This window comes from Gopherus flavomarginatus, chromosome 1 (genome assembly GCF_025201925.1).
Source record: "Gopherus flavomarginatus isolate rGopFla2 chromosome 1, rGopFla2.mat.asm, whole genome shotgun sequence".
NCBI classification, from domain to species: Eukaryota; Metazoa; Chordata; order Testudines; family Testudinidae; genus Gopherus; species Gopherus flavomarginatus.
The window spans coordinates 22924409-22948321 of NC_066617.1; the positions used below are offsets into that span (position 1 = coordinate 22924409).

At 40.9% G+C, this 23913-nt stretch overlaps 1 protein-coding gene across 4 annotated transcripts in view; it reads left to right on the forward strand.

The window, feature by feature from the left end:
• CACNA2D1 (calcium voltage-gated channel auxiliary subunit alpha2delta 1) overlaps positions 1 to 23913 on the forward strand; it is a 613296-nt gene that overhangs the window by 583772 nt on the left and 5611 nt on the right. For 2 of the 4 annotated variants that reach the window (XM_050936799.1, XM_050936800.1), the window contains exons 31-38: positions 1104 to 1175; positions 2740 to 2892; positions 2984 to 3036; positions 6389 to 6444; positions 6576 to 6705; positions 9258 to 9370; positions 13936 to 14018; positions 15605 to 15693. In XM_050936799.1, coding sequence (XP_050792756.1) covers positions 1104 to 1175; positions 2740 to 2892; positions 2984 to 3036; positions 6389 to 6444; positions 6576 to 6705; positions 9258 to 9370; positions 13936 to 14018; positions 15605 to 15693 — 749 coding nt within the window. The remainder of the gene's footprint in view (positions 1 to 1103; positions 1176 to 2739; positions 2893 to 2983; positions 3037 to 6388; positions 6445 to 6575; positions 6706 to 9257; positions 9371 to 13935; positions 14019 to 15604; positions 15694 to 23913) is intronic. The other 2 variants (XM_050936798.1, XM_050936801.1) reach the window with 1 other exon arrangement.

Below are 23913 nucleotides of genomic sequence, written 5' to 3' on the forward strand. Positions count from 1 at the left end.
AGTTTATGGAGGGGATGGTATGATGGGATAGCCTAATTCTGGCAATTAATTTAGCAATTGATCATTGGTTATCAGCAGATAAGTATGCCCAGTGGACTGTGATGGGATATTAGATGGGTTGGGATCTGAGTTACTGCAGAGAATTCTTTCCTGAATGCTGGCTGGTGAGTCTTGCCCACATGCTCAGGGTTTAACAGATCGCCATATTTGGGGTCGGGAAGGAATTTTCCTCCAGGGCAGATTGGCAGAGGCCCTGGAAGTTTTTCGCCTTTCTCTGCAGTATGGGGCACGGGTCACTTGCTGGAGGATTCTCTGCAGCTTGAGGTCTTCAAACCACAATTTGAGGACTTCAGTAACTCAGACATAGGTTAGGGGTTGGTTATAGAAGTGGATGAGTGAGATTCTGTGGCCTGCATTGTGCAGGAGGTCAGACTAGATGATCATAATGGTTCCTTCTGACCTTAAAGTCTATGAGTCTATAAAAACTACAAATCAGAATGATCTCTAAGTGTGAGCTAAAACAAAATCAAAAGTTGAAATCCCTTTATCAGAGCTCTGATCCATGTATTAAGGGGGTTTGTAAGGACATTGCACTCTTAGGGCTAGTTAAGTATCCTGAACAAATAATTTACAAAAACAAGTTACATAAAATTAAGCCACAAGTGGGTCCCTTGATCCAAATTTTGCAACACTTATGGATTCAGGGCTATTGGCCTCATGCCCTAGAGTCCTGAACATAGTCTCCCCTACTTATACTTTCTGAATAACAGAGATTAAATCAGAAAACAGCTTGCCAGGTGTTAGTGGATGAAACAATAGTTACTAGAGCAAGGGAACAATGAGTGTGAAGTTCTCCAAATACTAAAGTTTTACATGAAACCTCTAGGTCTTTGGAAACTAGGTTAAATGTGCAGATTCTTTCTTGCGAAGCTGATTTCTTTTGAAAAGGGACATTCCAGTCCAGGCCACATTGATTTTAAGATATATCTGAAATGCTGAATGTCAGCCTTTTCTCAGGGATTGTTGTGTCTGGCTGCTTGGAAAGAGAACCGTTTTCTGTATCTTTCCTCAAAAAGATACTTTTTTTTCCTCCCTTGTAATAGCACCTGGATTGTGTTGTTCTTGATGACGGTGGATTTCTTTTGATGTCAAATCAGGATGAATATACCCAACAGGTATATGTGTTTTTAAATTCATGCAGTTAAACATGAGATTGACTTACTTCTCCATTAAGACAGAGAGTTTTATAATTAAAAATGACCTGTTAACCTAAGTTCACTGTACAAAGACAGAGTGTGGCTGTTCATTTACCTCATTTCGTTTATCTGAATCACGGTTATCAGAGTTTGGGGTGATGAATCACAGACTCATGTCCAAACCACAAAGAAAATTTGCCAAATCTCAAATTTAATATAATTTGCTAGCTTTTATCACTGTCTTACTAGTGACTTGACGTGTCTGGGCCTGTGCTAATGTGGCCCTGGTTGTAGTGATTTAAGGGAGTGAATAAGAAATGGGATGAAGAGTTTGCATCGTTTCCCTGAGACAGACTGCTTGAAACACAGAGATAACATAGTGTGAGTGCCTGGAGCACAGAATTATTCTGTGTTAATGTATGAGAACATGAAGATGTTACAGATTTTTCTATGAAAAAAAATAATTTTTTTCCAGTACTTTTTAGAGCTTCTGTCAAAAAAAACAAAAATATTTTGGTTTTCAGTTGTGGAAAGTGTCCATTTACTCAAAAAGCCATTTTTCATCAAAAAAAGAGTTCCTATGAATTTTTTTTCTATCAAATCTAATTGTTACACTGAAGAATTATTGCATAAAGAATCTATTTCATGAGACTGCAACATATTATCGTCACCATCATCATGTCTTGGTGTTGTGACATCACAGTGCAACGTTGCAGTGCAGTAACTGTTGTTTGATGAGACACAACTATAGTCAGTTACATAATGGAAGGTAAGATCCCAGTTCAGCTGGAAAGCCAGAGCATGGGAAATGTTGATCTCTGGAGAAGATGGTGGCTCCCCCTGTGGTGGGGTGCAGCAGCCTACTTTTCCTCAAGGCAGAATTCAGGAATTATATGGTAAATATGCCACAGAAGCATCTTTTGGTTGGTTCTGCTTTTTTCCACCTAGAAAAAAAGAGGTAAGCACTATATAGGAGTTACTGAGATAGCAAGTGAACAGATTTGGGTAACTGTTGATGGAATGTGTACAAACATTAGGGGGAAATGCAAACTACCGTCTAATCACATCAAGAGTTGAATATTCAAAAATGGCCTTGGAATTTGCACCTAAAATATTGCACGTGCAGTCATTTGTTCATAGGGAGAAAAACCTAAAAACTCAGAGTAGATATGGAAATAGGTTGATGCCCCTGTGAAAAATAAGTCTCTTATGGGTTTTATATTATTTATAATAATAACAATGAACCACATCATTTAGCTGTAAATCAGGCCAAACTTCCCCTGAAGTCATTTAGAGTTTTGCCTGAGGAGGTCTGGAAAACAATTTAATATTTTATAGAATGTAAAGTAAATGCAAAATTAACATAAAATGAAGGACTTTTGTAATTTATCACCATATATCCCATAGTAAAAATGGTAGGATTTATACTTTCTTTTAATTCAGCAGCATTGTTCAGTATATGTAAATTATATGTATATTATTTATCATGTGACGTCAGTTTAGAAGTGTTTAAACTCATCTTTTTTACAATTTTCTGCACCAGATTGGACGATTCTTTGGTGAGATTGACCCTGACCTGATGCGAAATCTCATTAACATGTCCTTATATGCCTTTAACAAGTCTTACGACTATCAGTCTGTGTGTGATCCCGAAGAAGAACCAAAGCAAGGAGCTGGTCTTCGTTCTGTATACGTGGTCAGTATCCCCTCGCCAAGTAATCAGCATTCCCCTTACCTATGTGCAGATGCTTGTACTAATGGTGCAATCTTTGTACTTCATTTTGTAGCCTACAGTAGCAGATATTTTGCATGTCGGATGGTGGGCCTCTGCAGCCGCCTGGTAAGTTCAAATATTCTGGTAATGTTTATACCAAAGTCGTAATTAACAATTCAGCAAAAAGAAAATGTATTTGGTAACAATTAGTTTCTTCTTTCTATAGTGGCTATGTATGATAATAACAGACTTTTGAATTCTTAGGAGCTATTCTGGAGTCTTAAGGGCTGGTACTACTTCTGCAGCCTCATACAATGAACATTTTTAGTAACCTCCTCAGACTCCTTGAAAACTTCATTTTATTAATCTTAAAGCAAAATGAGACTTCCCAGACTTTGTAATTCTCTGTTGTCAAGCTAAGGGTGGGAGGGATAGCTCAGTGGCTTGTGCATTGGCCTGCTAAATCACAGGGTTGTAAGTTCAATTCTTGACGGGGTCATCTGGGGCAAAGATCTGTCAGGCACAGTACTTGGTCCTGCTGTGAAGGAGGGCTGGACTTGATGAACTTTCAAAGTCCCTTCCAGTTCTATGAGATAGGTATATCTCCATATTAAAAAAAAACAAACTGCATAGGTGCAGGAGTTGGTTTGGGTTGAGCCATCTTTAATCTAGGATGCTGCCATGCAGCTTTCAGATGGGCTTGTTCAATTTGTAATTCAGTACACTAGATTGTTCTTTTTCAAGTGCATGATTAAACAAGTAAGTTGAGAAAGAGTCAGTTTTTGAGGTGTGTCTGAATCATTTTGTTAAGCACATAAGGGCATCTATTGGAAAACATAAGCAAGTCCTATTTCAGAGCACCAGATGCCATTAAAATGCATTGTTTGGTAACGTAAGTCACTGAAAGTTGCTCATTGAAAGAGTCAATTTGTTTTGTTCATTTTCTTTTTTATCGAAGATACTATCAACTAGTGATACTGTTTCAAGGAAGAAGCCACATGTAAAACAATATAGTGTAACAGCTTGTTTCCATTTTTTTTCCTTTCCTCAATTTAAAAAACAAAACTATACTTCCTCTGCAAGAACAAAAGGAATGTTGGGTAATGTTCCAGCAACATATACCTTGGAGACTATCATAGAACAGGGAAGAGGGAATGGCAGTCAATTTTAACTTTTAGAACTACTGGATGAAAACCTGGTTCTCTTGAACTCAGTGAGAATTTTGGGATTGACTTCAGCGAAGTCAGGATTTCACCTCTTAACTGTTTTAGTGGTTACTATATTTAGCTAAACACAATACCGAATAAATATAGAAACTGATCTAAAACTCCACACCACAGTCTTGTCTCATTTTGGAATTAAATTTGTGCAGTAATTAGCAATAGCCACAAACAATTTTTTGCTAGTTTCATAATGCATATATAATGAAATTCAGCCCGGTACAGATTAAGCACCCCGGCGATACCAAAACCATGTGGCAAAAATTTAATTGGGACTTAAGTGGTATGGTCGGCATCAGGCCTTCTGCACTGGTATGAATTTTACGCTATGAGATTATCTGTCCTTCATGATAAAGTTTTGTGGTGCATATTCTATGGCACAATAGTAGGTAATTTACACTATTTGGAGGTAAGCATTGCAATATATCACAGCTGAACAAATATAGAGAGAGCAGTTATCTCACAGATGGCACTGTGCAGACTTTAGATACTTGTTTTTATTATTGTTTACATTTAGTTAACAGGAGCAGTTAAGATCTTTGTTTTCTAGAACAAAAATTAACCTCAAAAACCAGAGACGGGAAATGATCCAGGGATGAAACCTAAGCTCTGCTCAAACAGAGAAATTTGGGTTATCAGTGTTCAAATCAAACTCAGAGGTCTGGACTCAATTTAGACTTGGGTCTTGTTTTCCACAGAGTTTCATTTGAAAGCGCCACAAGAAAGTGCTTTCATTGGAAATTTTTGAAATGGAATCTAGGCCACAAGCAGGCTAAGAGGCCATTAGGGAAGTGGAATAGAAAGGGCTGATCAGAGTGCATTTCAGCAAGGCAGCTAGTGAAAGCAAATGGAGAGAAATAGGAGAAGCTGGGTTAAGGATAACTGTTATGTTTCGGGCAAAAATTTTGAATAGGATAGTGAGTAACAATTTTCAAACCTTATTTGGGGAGCATGAAGCATCAGTTAAGTAAATATCTTCTGTTTTCTGCACTCTGGGAACTTTGAGGCTCTTCCCCATTTTTTCAGGCTTCCTCTCTCTCTCTCTCATCCTCAGTGAATTCTGTGATCACTTTCTTTCAAGCTAAAAAGGGCTTGATGAGGACTTCCTTCTGGGTCAGCCAGTGGAGTCACTGTTGAATGACATGAGGTTTCTCGTCATCCCTACAGACAAGCAGGTGGCCCATGCAGTAATCCCAGTCTGGATGTTATGTAAACAAACCCAATGTTTGATGCCGTATTGCAGAGCGCTAGCCACAGAAATAACTGGGATATATATTTTCTTAACAAATATATGAGGCTATGGAGGAAGCAGTTTGAAGGTTCATCAAGACTGGCATTTATGAGTAGTAGAATATATGAGGGAGTAGGGTGCCACAATAATAGACTAGGACAGATCTGATGGCAGAAGTAAGGCCTGGAAGGTGAGGACAAGAAGTTTAAAGTTAATGAAGAAGGAGCTGGGGGAGGGAATCAAAGAGAGGGAGTGATGAGGGAAGGAATTTAATTATAGTGGTTACCCTAGCAGGGGTTGGGCATTGTGGATGACAGACGAACCAGAGGAGGAGGTTCCAATAATTGAAATAGGAGTGATGTGGGCATGAACGCAGAAAAATAGGAGCTTAGTATTATCTGAGTTAACCTTAATTTTTTCGCAGCATTGAGGAAGAAATGACAGAGATAGGCTGAAGTGCAGAAGTGGAGATAGAAATACAAGTTGCCATCACAGAGATGACTTTTATATGAAATGGTTAGAATACTCCAGCATTTATCTGCCTCACAGGAGGGTTGTGAGGCTTAATCAGTGGAAAATACCAGAAACCTCTTAGAGCTATGTATAACTATTGTCATTTAAGGCATCCTAGTTAGTTGAAATGTGAGATATATCTCAGGATTCCTGTTTAAAATTCTGCGGAGATCTTAAGGGATGACAATTAAACTGCTCTTCAGCATCTCTGCTAGCTGAATTATGAGTTAAAGGGGCACTGAATATTGATTGTCAAATAAAAAGATAATGTGGGACAATAGCTGAAGGGGAAGAAGAGGGTGACTGACAAAATGTAAGATATTAAAGAAACACATTCATATTCATTGGTGTAAGTGCAATTAAGCTATGTTGTTGCTGTTGTTATTAACCATTATTTTTATCCCAGTGGTATTTAGGGTCTCCTGTAAACAATCAGGGCTCCCATATTAGCAAAGTTATGTTTAAAGGAGAGGTAAATAACTATTTCATTACAAAACTATTTTTCTGTGCTCAGGTCTATCTTGCAACAGCTGTTTTTGGGTCTGACTTTTCCACGTTTCCTCGAGGCAGGTAAGGCAAGACTCAGGTTTGTTAAAGGGCCAACTTTGAATGAACTAGAAGATAAGAATCAAGGTACCACCCAAATTCCACTCACTCCACTATATGAGTTGAAAGTGTTTCTCTTTTTTCTTTCTCCTCAGCGGAATCAGATGATGACGATTACGCTACTATCCTATCCAAACAGAGCTGCATTACTGAACAAACTCAGTATTTCTTTGAAAATGATGATAAATCCTTTGGTGGGATTGTAGACTGTATAAACTGTTCCAGGTAAATTTTCAACTTCGAATACAAAATGTAAAGAGGAGCCTTTTTTGTGCATATTAATCTTAGAAGGAGGTAATTACATTACTGTCTGAAGGATAAACTATACTGTGTCATAACCTTATCACATGTATGTAAGAAAGATAAAGATATGCATACATGTATGTAGTGTAGTACATACATGACAGAATGTATATGTATGTATTAGTATAGATTGAAACAGTAATAATAGTGCACAGAATCATTTTACCCTAAGTTGTGTTTTTCTGTTTTTGAGACTGTCTCCATATATCTTTTAATAGGATAATTGGTGTTTAATACATTTTAATCCTAATTTTTTTCACTGTATTTTTTTCTAATTTATTAATTGAAATTCTTGAGTTCTATCAAAGATATTCAGAACTGAGGGGGGGGGGGTTTGTGCATTCCATTATCAGTTTAAATGCAGATAATGTTAAAGTGTTGATCACCTTCTTCATATTTTGCCTTGAGTTGTCCAATAGCGCTGCTGCTGCTTTCATTAAAGGGGTTACAATCTCAATATTGTTTTGGGAGACTTGAAAATTTCTTCTATCTTGTTATTAGATTGACAGATTTTCGTAAGTGAAAGATTATAAAAATTACCATAGAATTAACATATTCAAAAAAAGGAGACATTTGAAGACCTCTGTGTAGACAGATTTGTGATAATTCAGTTTAAAATCCTTAAAGAAACATAAAGCTACAAATGGATAAAAGAGAGGACATTTAGGATGTGTTATAGCACAGCACAGATATGGCACAAGTGATGTAAGTGTACAAGGTAAGAAACGATCACCAGCATTACCTTTATTAAAGAGAACGTTTCTGGCTGTAAAAGCAGCAAAGAATCCTGTGGCACCTTATAGACTAACAGACGTTTTGGAGCATGAGCTTTCGTGGGTGAATACCCACTTCCTCAGATGCAAGGGTATTCACCCACGAAAGCTCATGCTCCAAAACATCTGTTAGTCTATAAGGTGCCACAGGATTCTTTGCTGCTTTTACAGATCCAGACTAACACGGCTACCCTCTGATACTTTCTGGCTGTGCAATAGCAAGAGAGAGAAGTCAGAGTGGGAAACACAGAGCTGAGCACCTCATTAGCATGATGAGAATTGTATTTAAATCCTTGTCTCCTCCATGCTGGTTTGTTCTGTAGTTTTGTTTTTTTTTAATCTGGCACTCTTGAGAATACTGGAGTGGATGTGCAAGGGTCTCAAGCCTTGGTTCTTCCACTCCATGCCAAAAAGTAAGCATGTTTTTATGCTTACTGCTTCCCTTCATATTTGCCTACATGTGGTCTCTGCTCACCCTTCCCCTGGAGCGTAATAACCGTACACACAATTCTATGCCTCATGCCATAGCCTACAGAAACAAGGGCTGACAGTTGTTAGCAATTTCTAAAAGTGTTGGAGACAATAGAACCGCTATAAACAGCCAAGCCTTGAAGAACACCTGGAAAATGTTTCATAGGGTATTTCAGTCCAGCAATGTACACACAAGGAATTGGACACAATCACAACACAGGGTCAAATACTGAATTCCATAAAGGGTAGAATCGTGCTGCTATGGACAGAAACAGAGCCATCTTCAGAGATTCTCTTTCACTAATGTATTCAGAAGAGATGTTTGGGCCCCTAAAATGGCCCACTAGTGTGAATGAGTCATTTGTAAAATTACAGATGACCTGAAGGAGTTGTTGGGTCAAATTTAGCCATTGGGATAAACTCCACCGAGGTCAATGAAGTTTTGTCCACTTACACTAAAGGATACATTTTGCCTGTTTTTGTTAGATGTACGCAAGTGTGTCAGGAAGCCAGTTACACATAAATAGCTCTCTAAATTCAGACCAACATAAAAGCTTTTCTTCAGCAATTAGAAAATATTCTCTTTGTCGCTGAATTTTACATTATTTCTCAGTTCACTTTGATGCTTATTTACATCTGTCTAGCCATCCATCTAGCTGTTTCTTAAGTATACAGTATAAACACCTGAAAATAAGCCAAGGAAGTGCATAAATTCTCTTAACTATAGTATATCATATCTCTGTTCGATACAGTGTTTCTCAAATACATTATATTCTAACTGAAAAGGTTCATTCGGATTTCTAAAGACGTCCATATTCTCACTACTCATATTAAACCCTCATTTCCTCTCCTGTTTAGAGTGGCTTTTCTTCTCACGCCACATTGGCAGTAGAGAAATTGTAGCTGAACTGTAGGTTTCACTTCTTAGTGGAGTTACTGATTTAGCAAGCATGCAACTTGCTGCTTAGTGGTATAAGGTCACCCTGTGCCCTTTTTCCATTTTTTAATCACAGCATCTGCTCTAATGTAGAACAACACTCCTGTCAATAAAGATTACAAAATTTCCCCTTGACTGGTCCTTGCTATTCTTAAAAAAGACCGGCTGTCCCTTGTATAGCAGTCTAGTTCAATCTATAAAGTTGTGTTACCTGTGATCTATTTAGTTAATGTGACAAGCCCCTGAAGATATATTGTTTGCTTTTTTTAACTAGAGTTGTGTTTCTTTTTCAGACTTTATCATGCAGAAAAGCTTTCACACACCAATCTAGTATTTATAATTAGTGACAGCCAACGGATGTGCCGCTCCTGTGACCCAAAGCCATTGTTGCAAGCAGAAAAGCCGGGTATCCTTTAAAGTCAGAACTTCTAGTGGCATAAACTGATGTATGTTGACCAAATATTAGAACAGGATTTGGAGAAATATGGCCTATTTTTATATGTTTCTGTGACACACATCACTATAGTATCTGAGTCAGCAGATGATTATTAGATACATTTTGTATACAACAAACATAGCATAGACTAAACAGGAATGATTTCAAAGTGTTAAGAATTTCTTTGTGCATATAGTTCATATGCTGGTCCTAATACCTGTTCCCAGACTGTGTTACCAGGCAAAATCTTCTGAAGCCCGTGCACTGGAATGACTTGTCCATCGGTTGGGGCAGCCATCAGTGAAGTGTATAATGGCATGTTGTCATAGTATCCTGCAATTGGTGCAACTTGCAGGTAGCAGGCCTTTCTTCAGAGAACCAGAAGGTGCATCCCAAGCCCCTCAGTTTGTCACACAGCTTGGTGACTGACCTGAAGAAATAGAAGGGGAGAGGCCAGAGCTTAACAGTTACATGCTACCTGAGGTGCTGAAGACCATTAAGCATGAATCACTTGCTAGTTTCCCTCCCCTCACCATGAGGAGAGAGTAAGAAGTGAAAAGCCCCTATTCACGTGTATTGGGTGCTCTGGGGTCTGTGGCCATTCTAAGTAGAGCTGACAGGGTAAAGAGAAATGCCTCTGCTGAAACGCACAAGCCAGAAGGCACAGCCCAAGACAGGGGTAATGGGACCAGGCCCCACCAATCTGTTTAGTGTTTCTGACACACTGCAGGGTGCAGGAACACCTGTTGCCCGTAGGTCATTCTGCTGGGGAGGAAGCTGTTCTGGCCATGGAGGCTGCAGTAAGTCTGTTTGCCAGAGCTGGGGCTTCTTCATAGACTGCAGGAGGCACAGAGCAGGGAATACAAGCAGAGTATAGAGCAGAGCCCTGCGATGGGACTGGGATCCCACAGTTCCCACAGGGCCGGCTGCTATAATAGCAAGTAAAATGTACTTCATTGCAGGATTGAGTGGGCAAAAAAACTAGGCGGTGGTAATTTGTAGAAACACCAAATCTCTCGGTGTGTCATAAATAGAATTTCTGTAAAACAAGTTTCTCTTTTTTTTAAATAAAGGTTTTAATACTTAAATTTAAGTGAGGGATAAAAAGAGATTTGATATCGATTATAACAGGAGTTAAAGTATTTTTATATGGTTTAAGCAAGATTTGATTTATTCTTCTAATAGTAAAAGTTGTCTATACTAACCAACTGTCTTTTTGTTTGGGTGGTTTTTGTTTTAGTTTGGTTTTTTAGTAACATGGGGGAATCTGTAAAAGCAGCAAAGAGTCCTGTGGCACCTTATAGACTAACAGTTTTGGAGCATGAGCTTTCGTGGATGTCTCTTGTGGGATTTTCAGGATCTAAGGCTTTTCCCAGATGGGAGCAGGATAAAAATGAAAGAAACAATGCAGGAGCAGCTGGGAATGGGTATTGCAGGATGGGATGGGAATGAGACTTAAAAAATAGTCCCATGGAGGGCTCTAATATAGAGCACTTAGCACAAGTTCCCTCTAGCCTCCAGTGCACTATTCTGAATTATGGCAGCTTTCCCTCTGTTGTCTATGGGCTGCTCAGGATTATAGCTTCTCCTTCTCATCTCCATCCCTGGTAAAGGCATCCCATAGGCCATAGCGACAGGAGCAGCATAGGGCAGCATGTATTGTGCCAAGGCAATTCTCCTTACACTCTTTCTGACCCTTATGCACACTGAAGTGGTGTTCAGGTGCTGAGGCAAGGGGCCAAAATCTGTCCGATTAACCCAGACAGTAGAAAAATATTGTGGCCAGAAATACATATTCCTGACATGCAAAGAGGTCCATGAGGAGAGATTTGCAAATCCCCATAAAAGCATTGCTACTCCTGTACCTGATGATAAAGCTGATTATGTTGGAGATTATGAACATACTGAAACGTTAAGTATCACATTAATTACGATACTGGAATTCTGTCTGCACTTCCAGTGAAAGGGAGGTTATATCAGTGGAAGCAGGATCAGGGGCACTGTAGCACCAGGTAAATGTAGGCTGCTACTCTGACCAGCTTGGTTCCATGTCAGTTTGATTAACTACAGGTACTGTCTAAGGTTACGTACAGGGCCTGCTGCACAAAATAAAGCAAGTTTAATAAGAAACAGCATAACTTTCCCATAGGGCATTTTACATCACAGAGCTAGGGGCAGTAGATGAAAGCTTGACTAGCTGGCTGGACTAATTTTTCACTAAATGAACTGCTTATATGTATTATTCACCTGAGCTACAGTAAGCCAAGCTTTCTTTTTCATAACCAGGGCCCATTGTGAAATGCAGATGTAGCATGACAGCACAGAGATGGGAGTGCTATTCATCTGTAGGTGTTTATTAGGTTCCATTTCCTGCTGTCTGGTAGGAATATGCTAATGCTGATGGCCTTTTAAGTTATCATCCCTGTTTCTCACTCTCTTTTCTCCCACAACATAAATCTCATCACATATAAACCACCCTGGCATCAGTGGGTGGGTGGATACTGCTAAGATGTAAATTAGGGAAGAAATTGACCGTATGTTGTCTTTTCATTTATTTATTTTCTAACATTTTAGGCTTAGGACCAAATCCCATGCCATCTTGCATCCCTGATACAGTAAACTGGATTGTGCCTTGTCTTGCATTCGGACAGTTGCAAAAGTGAAATATTAACCTCAAGATCCAGTTCCATGGTGTGTCTAGAGGGCTTGCATCAGGGCATAGAATTGTCCCAATCTGTATGAAGCAGAATAACTCAGTGGATGGGGCACTACCCAGGTTTCAAGAGACCTGGGTCCTATTCCTTTTTCTGCCATTGATCTGACTAGTGACCCCGAGTATGCCATTTCATCTGTTTCCCTTTGCACTCTAAAGCTGAAACCCAAAGAAAATATTTGTCCCTTATTGTGGGCTGGTCTACACTGAATTGCTGTAGCTACATTTCTCAAGGATCTGAAAATTCACACCTCTGAGACATAGTTAAGCCAACCTAAGCCACTGCATAGACAAGAATTCTTCTGTTGACCTAGCTACCACCTTTTGGAGAGAAGGATTAACTATAGTGATAGGAGAACCCCTCCTATCATTGTAGTAAAGCATTCTGGTTTTAGATTATCTGTTTTTCCCATATACAGTCTTGCAGTGTGTATCTTTATTATCTTGTTTAGGAGCACTGGAAGATTATCCTATAAGTCATAGAATCGTAGGACTGGAAGAGAACATCTAATCCAGTCCCATGCACTCATGGCAGGACTAAGTATTATCTAGACCATCCTTGACAGGTGTTTGGCTAACCTGCTCTTAAAAATCTCTAATAATGGAGATTCCACAACCTCCCGAGGGAATTTATTCCAGTGCTTAAACACTCCGACAGTTAGGACGTTTTTCCTAATGTCCAACCTAAACCTCCTTTGCTGCAATTTAAGCTCATTGCTTCTTGTCCTATTTTCTCCCTCCTCCTTATAACAACCTTTTATTTACTTGAAAATTGTTATCATGTCCTCTTACGGTCTTCTCTTCTCCAGACTAAGCAAAGCCAATTTTTTCAATCTTCCCTCAGAGGTCATATTTTCTAGACCTTTAATCGTATTTTTTGTTCTTCTCTGGACTTTCTCCAGTTTGTCCACATCTTTTCTGAAATGTGGCACCCAGAACTGGACACAATACACCAGATGAGGCCTAATCAGTACAGAATAGAGTGTAATAATTCCTTCTTGTGTCTTGCTTAACAACACTTCTGCTAATACATGCACGAATGATCTTTCTTTCTTTCTTTCTTGCAGCAGTGTTACACTGTTCACTCATATTTACCTTCTGATCCACTCTGACCCCCAGATCCCATTCCACAGTACTCTTTCCTAGGTAGTAATTTCCCATTTTGAATGTATGCAACTTCATTGTTCCTTCCTAAGTGGAGTACTTTGCATTTGTCCTTATTGAATTTCATCCTATTTACTTCAGATCATTTCTCCAGTTTGTCCAGCTCATTTTGAATTTTAATCTAATCCTCCTTGCAATCCCTCCCAGCTTGGTATCATCCACAAACTTTATAACTGTACTCTCTATGCCATTATCTAAATTATTGAACAGAACCAGACCCAGAACTGATCCTGGTGGGGCCCCAATCGCTATGCCCTTGACTGTGAGTCACTGATAACTACTCTCTGGGAATGGTTTTCTAGCCAGTTTTGCACCCACCTTATAGTAGCTCCATCTAAGTTGCATTTCCCTAGTTTGTTTATGAGAAGGTCATGTGAGACAGTATCAAAAGTCTTGCTAAAGTCAAAATAAAGCACATTTGGTTTCTATTAATTCCATTTTCTTTAATAGGGAACACTAACAGTGGGCGGTTGATGTGATGCAACCAACATCATCACAAAGCCATAGCTGGCAAAGCATGTGTCATGGAGGAGGCCATAAGTATTTGACACTACTTTAACTTCTTGTGATAGTAAAAATAAAAACAAAATGTTGCTGCTGCTACTGCTAATGTGTTGTACGCAGGAAAAGAATGTTACATTCCTTAGCCAAAGATCAGATGAAGGGCCAAATCCTTGTGAAATGGTGAAGCAGCCCAGATACAGAAAGGGGCCTGATGTCTGCTTTGATAACGATAAGGGGGTAAGGTTGAACTCTTAAGTCATTAAGATTCTGAGATAGTGTCTTTCCATGTAAAAGCAGTTATAGGAGATGTTTCAGAACAACAATAAAACCTGTGTTCTAGTGTACCTGACATCTGATTATGTAACCTATCTCTCATTAAACATACTCTTCGCGCTGAACCATAGTCACTTTATTTCAAATGTTCCATGATTAACAGAAAATTAACAGCTGCTTTCTTATCTGCCTTTCTTGTAAACACTGCACTTTCACACATGATTCCTGGCAATAGTAGTAAGTCAAGAAATCTAGTGCTCTGCACATGATGATGCCAAAGACAATTCCCCCATGGCTCTGAGAAGCACTCAGATGGTTATCCTGGTTATTTCTCTAATCTATAAGCTTTGTTCATTTGTATTTCTGAATACTGAAAAGATACACAGGGCCAGATTTTTAAAGGCAGCTAAGCACCTAAATGCCTTTAAAAATCTGGACCTTAAAACATTCTATTTCAGGATGTCATGCCTCTTAGGAATACAAATCCGTTCTTCAGGGAAGAAAAAATTGAGGGATAATTTGTTAGCCTTTTCGCTTTCATTTTTAAATATTGTATGAAATAGAGAAAAGCAATCCAAAATGTTATGTCAAATCTTAACTGATAGATTGTTGAACTGTGTGTTATCTAAAAATGCAAATCTCAGTGGTTACTCCTTATCTATAATGCTGTCTTCTCTCAGGACCCAATCATGCAAGGTGAAGAGAGCTCTCTAGCCTTCAGTGAAGACAGTGGGTATTGAGGGTACTTGGCATTTTGAAGCATTTGACCCCAAAACTGTAGATTTAATTTTTTTAGAAGCTGCTTTTACACCAAATGAGTTAATAGCTATGAAGGGTTTGCAGAAGGCAATTTAATATTAAATTTTTACTTTTTTAGGAACTATTCATTGTTTCACGTTGAATACCTGTCTACATTCCTAAACCTGTCCTTCCCTTAGTTAGTAGCCAGATATCTAGAGGGGTTGTTTTCAACTAAGGGGACCAGACAAATGATTATGTAAAAGCAATTGCCAGCATCACTGTTTGATCCTGTTGTTACAATGTGCTGAGTGTTGATATAGCTAAATCCAAGGAGACATAATGTCTCAGATGTTCATGATGCTTACACAAGCCTAAGCCTTGGGACTGAACGCATCTTCTTTCAAACCCTCTTGTGTTTACAAACAAAGTATTATGTTAAAAAAAAAAACACCTTTCTTTTTGATCAGCAATTGCGAAAAAATTGGCTTCCACAGGGACTGAAAAACAGTTAGAAACGTATAAACTTTTCCAACAGATGTCAGTCCAGGTGTTATTGTGTGTGAAAGTACAACTCTTGCTCACTAGCTTGATGTGCTAATTGATGTGTAAATCATGTGTTCTCTGTAACAGTGGACTATTTTGGTTAAGTTTATTTGCAGTATTCACTATGATTCTCTTGCTCTTGAGTGGATGCTTTCACATTAACTCTGCTAACTGCCAGCAAACTGCATGAAATCTCATCTTGTATGTCTTTTTTTCCTGTGTTTTCTTTCCTTTCCTCTACTTGCTACTTTGCCTGTTGTTAATAGGATCAGCCTATATGCACAACGAGTCGTGCCTCTGCCATGATGTCCGCTCCTATCTTCATTTTTCTGCAAGTTTTCATATGGTGTGGATGGTCAGTTACTTCCTCTAATTTTTGTTTTGTTTTGTTTTGGTTCTTTGCATAAAAGATTAAAAATATTTTTTACTAATTAAGCCCATGAAAGAAAATTAAATGAAATGGGTCCCCAAAACAGCAACCTGGAACAAATTCCTGTAGCAATTTAAGTAAAAATTAAAAAGCCCTGTCCAAAGCCTTGTAAATCAGAATGAATAGAACTGTGGGGATCGCCCCCATAGAGTCAGGAACCTGCCTGCTCTGAAGGGCTGCAATATTTGAGCTTCTTTCATATTGCTGTCATTACCTTCCATGCTAGCCCTTCAAAATGTTTATTGCTTCCTATGCTCCTGGTAAAGATGAAAATGAGGAAGAAGAAAAAAAAGACATCTAGGACAAAGTTTCTGCACAGAAATAAGCAGAGGTACAAAGTAGTTGGAAGAGACTACAGTTCCTGAAAATCTAAAACTATACATGGCACAGCATAACTGAATGCTGTCTTTAGGGTTTGCCGTGGGGAGAGGGTAACTCAGTGGTTTGAGCACTGGCCTCCCTAAACCCAGGGTTATGAGCTCAATCTTTGAGGGAGCCATTTAGGGATCTGGGGCAAAATCAGTACTTGGTCCTGCTAGTGAAGGCAGGGGGCTGGATTTGATGAGCTTTCAAGGTCCCTTCCAGTTCTAGGAGATAAATAAAATTAACCGAGATATACCTATTTATTTTAACATTAGGAGAAGTTCACAGTGTTGCTAAGCCCACACAGAGGTTGATGATCAAAGTAATAACGCTCATTGCTTGTTATTAGGCATAAAATATTGTTTCCTTTTTTTAACCTAATATCCAGCAAAACACAGTGTCATTGGCTAGTAAAGATACAGGAGACCTTTTGCTTCTAATAAAAATATTGATATATGTTTCAGAACACAAGATTCAGCAGTATGAGTCTAGACTAGTGGTTCTCAAAGCCAGTCCACCACTTGTTCGGAGAAAGCCCCTGGCAGGTCAGGCCAGTTTGTTTATCTGCCGTGTCCGCAGGTTCGGCCGATTATGGCTCCCATGGCTGTGGTTCGCCGCTCCAGGCCAATGGGGGCTGCAGGAAGCAACGTGGACTGAGGGATGTGCTGCCTGCCCTTCCTGCAGCTCCCTTCCCTCAGTGGCAGGTAAACAAACCAGCCCAGACCGCCAGGGACTTTCCCTGAACAAGCAGTGGACTGGCTTTGAGAACCACTGGTCTAGAACACTAGTGTATGGAGACATCAGGGTTCATAAAGAAAGCTCAGTCTTTTTCTCCATGTTATGTTTATTAGTTTGGAAACTCTGAGCTACCATTATTGCTAATATACCAAAGCACCGATGATCTGAGTAACATACTAAAGTATGTTCCTCGTATGGTGGAAGTGTGTCAAAATATAGATAACAGTATTGGTATAACTTCTTAGCAGCCCACTAGAGGGAGATGCTACCATGACTATTATTGTAAAGCTAACAATGAAAAGAACAAAGAGAATCATTATGTTATAATGGAAATTAAGTTTCAACGTTAAAGTACAGTAGATACATTAAATTTGTTTATAAGTGTTCTAAAAAATTTTCAGCAATGTTTTAGATAATTTTTTGGAAGGTTAAGTACATAGAGTTATGGTGATAGGGTGATATTTATAACTAGGTAAAAAAAACCTAAAATCAGTTGTAAGAGTTCATCTTCTTTAGTGTTGGAAAAAGCTAAATCACTTTGACGTCAATAAAAAAAACTTCATGCTCAGTTTGATAGCTTTTTTTTCCCATGGGCTTCACATAATGTATTAAACCAGAGGCAGGCTAGGGTGACCAGACAGCAAGTGTGAAAAATCAGGACAAGGGGTGAGGAGTAATAGGAGCCCATAAGAAAAAAAAAACCCAAGAATCGGGACTGTCCCTATAAAATCAGGACATCTGGTCACCCTAGGGTGGGCAAACTTTTGGCCTGAGGGCCACATTGGGTTTCAGAAATTGTATGGAGTGCCAGTTAGGGGAGGCTGTGCCTCCCCAACCAGCCTGGTGCCCCTGCCCCCTATCTGACCCCCCACACATTTCTCACCCCCTGACAGCCCCCCCAGGACCCCTGCCTCATCCACAGCATCTCCCTGTCCCCTAACTGCCCCCCTAACTCCCACCCCTGACTACCCCCTGCTGCCCCATCCAACCCCTCCTCTCCTTTCTGACTGCCCCCCACTGGGATCCCTGCCCCATCCAACCACCCCTTCTCCTTGCCTGCCCCGGAACTCCCACCCCCATTTAACCCCCTTGTTCCCCACCCTCTGACCACCCGTGGCCCCTGACCACTCCCCGAACTCCCCTACCCTCTATCCTACCCCCTACCCCTTTCCTTGCCCCCTTACCGCACTGCCTGGAGCACTGGTGCCTGGTGGCATGGCTGCACCATGACAGGCAGCCGCGCCACCTAATGTGCAGCACAGAGCACCGGGTCAGGCCGGGCTCTGGAGCTGCACTGCCCCAGGAGCTCACAATCCTGCTTCCCAGAGCATTGCATCCGTGGCACAGTGAACTGAGGCTGTGAGGGAGGGGCAGGGGCTAGCCTCCCGGGCCAGGGGCTAAGGGGTCGGACAGAAAGGTCCCATGGCCTGGATGTGGCCATAGTTTGCCCACCTCTGTATTTAAACAGTTTCATGACTAGCAAACATAGGAAGTTGAATAGGTGCAGATCAAGATTGGGAGGAAGAATTAAAGTTCCTCTCCAACATCAGCCCCATGTAAAACATGAAGACCAGATGCTGACATCTTTACTCACATTGAGTAGTGCCTTGCTCTATAAGTAGCTTTATTGAAATCAAGTAAGGTATTAATCATACATAAGGTTAGCAGAATCTGCCCAAAAATTAAATTGCTAAGGGCCTAATCCAGTGTCAGCATTCCAAAACTCCCATGGAAGCAGAACCTTACAACACAACTTCAGATGGATTCTCAGCAGCAGTAGATGGAAACTAGGCAAGATGCAAAGTTAACTTTTTGTTTCTCAGTCCAGTTTCCAGCCCTAAATAATTCTGTGACTTTGGGTCAGGCTCTCATCTGGTGTAAATCTGTATAGCTCTGTTGAAGTCACTGAAACCAAAACTGATTTACACCATTTGACAATCTGGTTAATGAATAATAGCTTTCTTTTTGGGAGGGCACAGCAAAAGGGGTTATCCATGTTATGTACTTGTACTTAGTTGCTTAAAAAAAAAAAAAAGGGAAAACGACATGGAAGTGTCAGAGCACGGCTGTAAGATAGTCAGCTCCCTCAACTGCCACCAAAGCCAGTGAGTGCTGTGAAACTACTTAACATGTTGCAGGATTGCACTAAATTGAATTTTTCATTTGTGAAATGGACTACCAGTGAAATGATCAGCACATCACAAGGCATCACAAGAAAAGTCACTAATATTGCACCAAAAAAACTTTCAATAGGGTGAGTGAGGTGACAGCTGTTTTCCAAAAAAAGGCATATAGTCTAGCGATTTTAATACAGGACTTCTTGATCAGGACAGTCTGAAAGTAGTACACAGGAATTATGGCTCCATCTAGTGGCAGAAAATAGCCCAACGTTTACATATGACCAAGAATGGCCCTCAAACTCAGTTGTCCTTTGCTGAATCAAGGAGCTTTCCTTACAACATACAGCTTTCAAAATGTCTTCTATATATGTTAAAAAGCCAAGATTGTAAGCTCTTTAGAGCAGGGAACTTCATTTTTGTTGTGTGTTTATATAGCACCTAACACAATGGGGGTCCTGGTCCATGACAGAGGCTCCTCAGTGCTATTGCAATACAACTAATTAATAATAATAATATTTTATAACATGAATTTAAGTTTAGTTGTGTGCTTCTGAAGTATTTGTATGTTTCGTTGACAGCCCATGCTATTCCCCAGTAGATTGATACATTTACTTTGATGTAAGTGTGTGGCTATGTAAAAACATTGACTGCTAACATGAAGATACTAAATCAGGATGGTACTGTATAGTCAGAAAATAAGCCTATATAAAGTTATCGTGGTAGGACTGCCTAACTAGGGGAAATAGTGTTTGGATTTGTCTCTCTTCCCACTCTTTCCTCTCAACCCTTGATGTCAAGGCGAACTGGCATCTCTCGAGGCATCTAGATAGACTTTTGTGTAGTGCTGGGGAGGAGCTGGTGGTCATGGTACATGTAGGTACCAGTGACATAGGGAAGGGTAGGAGAGACACCCTGGAGGCCAAATTTAGGCTGCTGGGGAAGAGACTGAATCCAGGACCTCTATGGTGGCATTCTCAGAAATGCTCCCAGTTCCACGCGCAGGGCCAGGTAGACAGGCAGAGCTTCAGATTTTCAATGCATGGATGAGATGATGGTGTTGAGAGAAGGGCTTTAGATTCATTAGGAAACGGGGAAACTTTTGGGATAGACGGAGCCTATACAGGAGAGATGGGCTCCACCTAAACCAAAGTGGAACCAGACTGCTGGCACTTAACATTAAAAAGGTTGTAGAGCAGTTTTTAAATTAAGAGATGGGAGAAAGACGACTGCTGCAGAGGAGCACATAGATCGGACAGAGACTTCTCTTAGAGGAGAGTCTATTGATAGAGATTCTCTAGGTTTTAGTCAGGAGGAGAGGATGGAAGAGGATAAAGTGTGGGCCAGGTTAGATGAGAAACTTTCACATAAAAAAGAATCAGACTCATCAGAAAAGGGCAGACAAATAAACAGAGACAATTTTTTAAAGTGCTAGTATATAAATGCTAGAAGTCTAAATAATATAGACTGCATCATGTTAAAGGAGGATATTGATATAATAGGCATCACAGAAACCAGGTGGACCGAGGACAACCAATGGGACACAATCATTCCAGGGTACAAAATATATCGGAAGGACAGAACAGGTTGTGGATGGAGGAGGGGGGAGTGGCACTATATGTGAAAGAAAATGTAGAATCAAATGAAGTAAAAATCCTAAGTGAATCACATGTTCCATAGAATCTCTATGGATAGTAATTCCATGCTCTAATAAGAATATAACAGTAAGGATCTATTATTGACCACCTGACCAGGACATTGATAGTGACGATGAAATGCTAAGGGAAATTAGAGAGGCTATCAAAATTAAGAACTCAGTAATAGGGGGGGAGTTCAATTATCCCCATATTGACTGGGAACATGTCACCTCAGGACAAAACGCAGACACAAAATTTCTCGATACTTTAAATGACTGCTTCTTGGAGCAGCTGGTACGGGAACCCACGGGGGGAGAAACAACTCTCGATTTAGTCCTGAGTGGAGCGCAGGAGCTGGTCCAAGAGGCAACTATAACAGGACCACTTGGAAATAGTGACCATAATATAACAACACTTAACATCCCTGTGGTGGGAAGAACACCTCAACAGCCCAGCACTGTGGCATTTAATTTCAGAAAGGGGAACTATGCAAAAATGAGGGTGTTAGTTAAACAGAAATTAAAAGATACAGTGACTAAAGTGAAATCCCTGCAAGCTGCATGGACGCTTTTCAAAGACACCATAATAGAGGCCCAATTTCAATATATACCCCAAATTAAAAACCACAGTAAAAGAACTAAAAAAGAGCCACCGTGGCTTAACAACCTTGTAAAAGAAGCAGTGAGATGAAAAAAGTCATCTTTTAAAAAGTGGAAGTCAAATCCTAGTGAGGTAAATAGAAAGGAACATAAACACTGTCTAATTAAGTGTAAAAATATAATAAGAAAAGTCAAAGAGAAGTTTGAAGAACAGCTAGCCGAAAACTCAAAAGGTAATAACAAATTTTTTTGGTGTACATCAGAAGCAGGAAGCCTGCTAAACAACCAATGGGGACCCTGGATGATTGATACACAAAAGGACAATAAAGTCATTGCAGAGAAACTACATGGATTCTTTGGTTCAGTCTTCACAGCTAAGGATGTTAGGAAGATTCCCAAACCTGAGCCGGCTTTTGTAGGTGACAAATCGGAGGAACTGTCACAGATTGAGATGTCACTAGAGGAGATTTTGGAATTAACTGATAAGTCACCAGGACCAGATGGCATTCATCTAAGAGTTCTAAAAGAACTCAAATGTGAAGTTGCGGGACTTAACTATAGTTTGTAACCTGTCCTTTAAATTGGTTTCTGTTCCCAAAGACTCGAAGATAGCTAATGTAACATCAATATTTAAAAAGGGCTCTAGAGGTGATCCCGGCAATTACAGACCGGTAAATCTAACATCAGTACCGGGCAAATTAGTGGAAACAATAGTAAATAATAAAATTGTCAGACATCTATAAGAACATAAATTGTTGGGCAAAAGTCAACATGGTTTCTGTAAAGGGAAATCGTAATTAAGAACTCAATAATAGGGGGGAGTACAATCTATTAGAGTTCTTTGAAGGGGTCAAACAAATATGTGGACAAAGGGGATCCAGTGGACATAGTGTACTCAGATTTCCAGAAAGCCTTTGACAAGTTCCCTCACCAAAGGCTCTTACGTAAATTAAGTTGTCATGGGATAAGAGGGAAGGTCCTTTCATGGATTGAGAAGTGGTTAAAGACAGGGAACAAAGAGTTGGAAAAAATGGTAAATTCTCAGAATCCCCCAAGGGTCAGTTCTAGGACCAAACCTATTCAACTTTTTCATAAATGATCTGGAGAAAGGGGTAAAAAGTGAGGTTGCAAAGTTTACAGATGATTCTAAACTGCTCAAGATAGTTAAGACCAAAGCAGACTGCAAAGAACTTCAAAATGATCTCACAAACCTAAGTGATTGGGCAACAAAATGGCAAATGAAATTTAAATGTGGATAAATGTAAAGTAGTGTACATTTGAAGAAATAACCCCAACTATGCATACAATATGATGGTGGCTAATTTAGCTACAACAAATCAGGAAAAAGATCTTGGAGTCATTGTGGATAGTTCGCTGAAGACATCTACGCAGTGTCCAGTGGCGGTCAAAAAAGCAAACAGGATGTTAGGAATCATTAAAAAGGGGACAGAAAATAAGACGTAGGGTATCTTATTGCACTTATATAAATCCATGGTACGCCTACATCTTGAATACTGCATACAGATATGGTCTCCTCATCTCTGTAGATGAGCGGACTCACCTCGGCAATGCCTCCAGGAATTAGCTCTTTCGCACTCCGGAGCACCCTCTGCAGGCCATTGATACACCTGTCCTCTGGCCCCCGTGTCCCTCCCTGGACCCAGTGCCTTTTTACATGGGGTGCTGCCCCTTGGCAGTAACCCCTTTCTCTCAGGGTCTCCCTACCCTGGGAAACCCCCATCCTGTATCCCCACCTCGCCTCAGTATACGGATACTGCCAGTCATTGTCTAGCCCCTGAGGCAGACTGCAGTATCAGCCTACCAGGGCCGGCTCCAGGCCACAGCGTGCCAAGCACGTGCTTGGGGCGACATGCTGCGGGGGGCACTCTGCCGGTTGCCGGGAGGGCGGCAGGAGACTCCGGTGGACCTCCTGCAGGCGTGCCTGCGGAAGGTCCGCCGGTCCCGTGGCTCCAGTGGAGCATCCGCAGGCATGCCTGCGGGAGGTCCACCTGAGCCGCGGGACCAGCGGACCCTCCGCAGGGATGCCTGTGGGAGGTCCACCAGAGCCGCGGGAGCGGCGAGCGGCAGAGCGCCCCCCCGTGGCGTGCCGCCGTGCTTGGGGCAGCAAAATGGGTAGAGCCGGCCCTGCAGCCTACTCATCACTGGCAAGGTTGGGTTTGGACCTGCTGCCTTGGCCTACCTCTGGGCTGTCCTCTGCAACCCCCAGTACCTGTTGGCCTTCTGCTAGGCCGCAGCCTGGGGCTTTCCAGGCTGGAGCTCCCCAGCTCCTCTGCCTTTCCCCAGCCCTGCTTCACTTAGGTACCCTGTGTCCAGCTCCCTGCAGCCAGGCCCATCTCCCCCTATAGCTAGAGAGAGACTGTTCTGCCCCTGGCTTCTCTACCTTTATAGGGCCAGCTGATTCTGTTTCGGGTGTGGCCTCAGCTACAGCCCCTTCCCCCAATCAGCCCAGATTAAAAGCTGCTTTCTCCAGCCACAGCCTGCTCCCAGGGCTGTTTTTAACCCTTCAGGGCAGGAGCGGGGGTCCACCCCACTACAATCTCAAAAAAGATATACTGGCACTGGAAAAGGTTCAGAGAAGGGCAACTAAAATGATTAGGGGTTTGGAATGGGTCCCATATGAGGAGAGATTAGAGAGGCTAGGACTTTTCAGCTTGGAAAAGAGGAGATTAA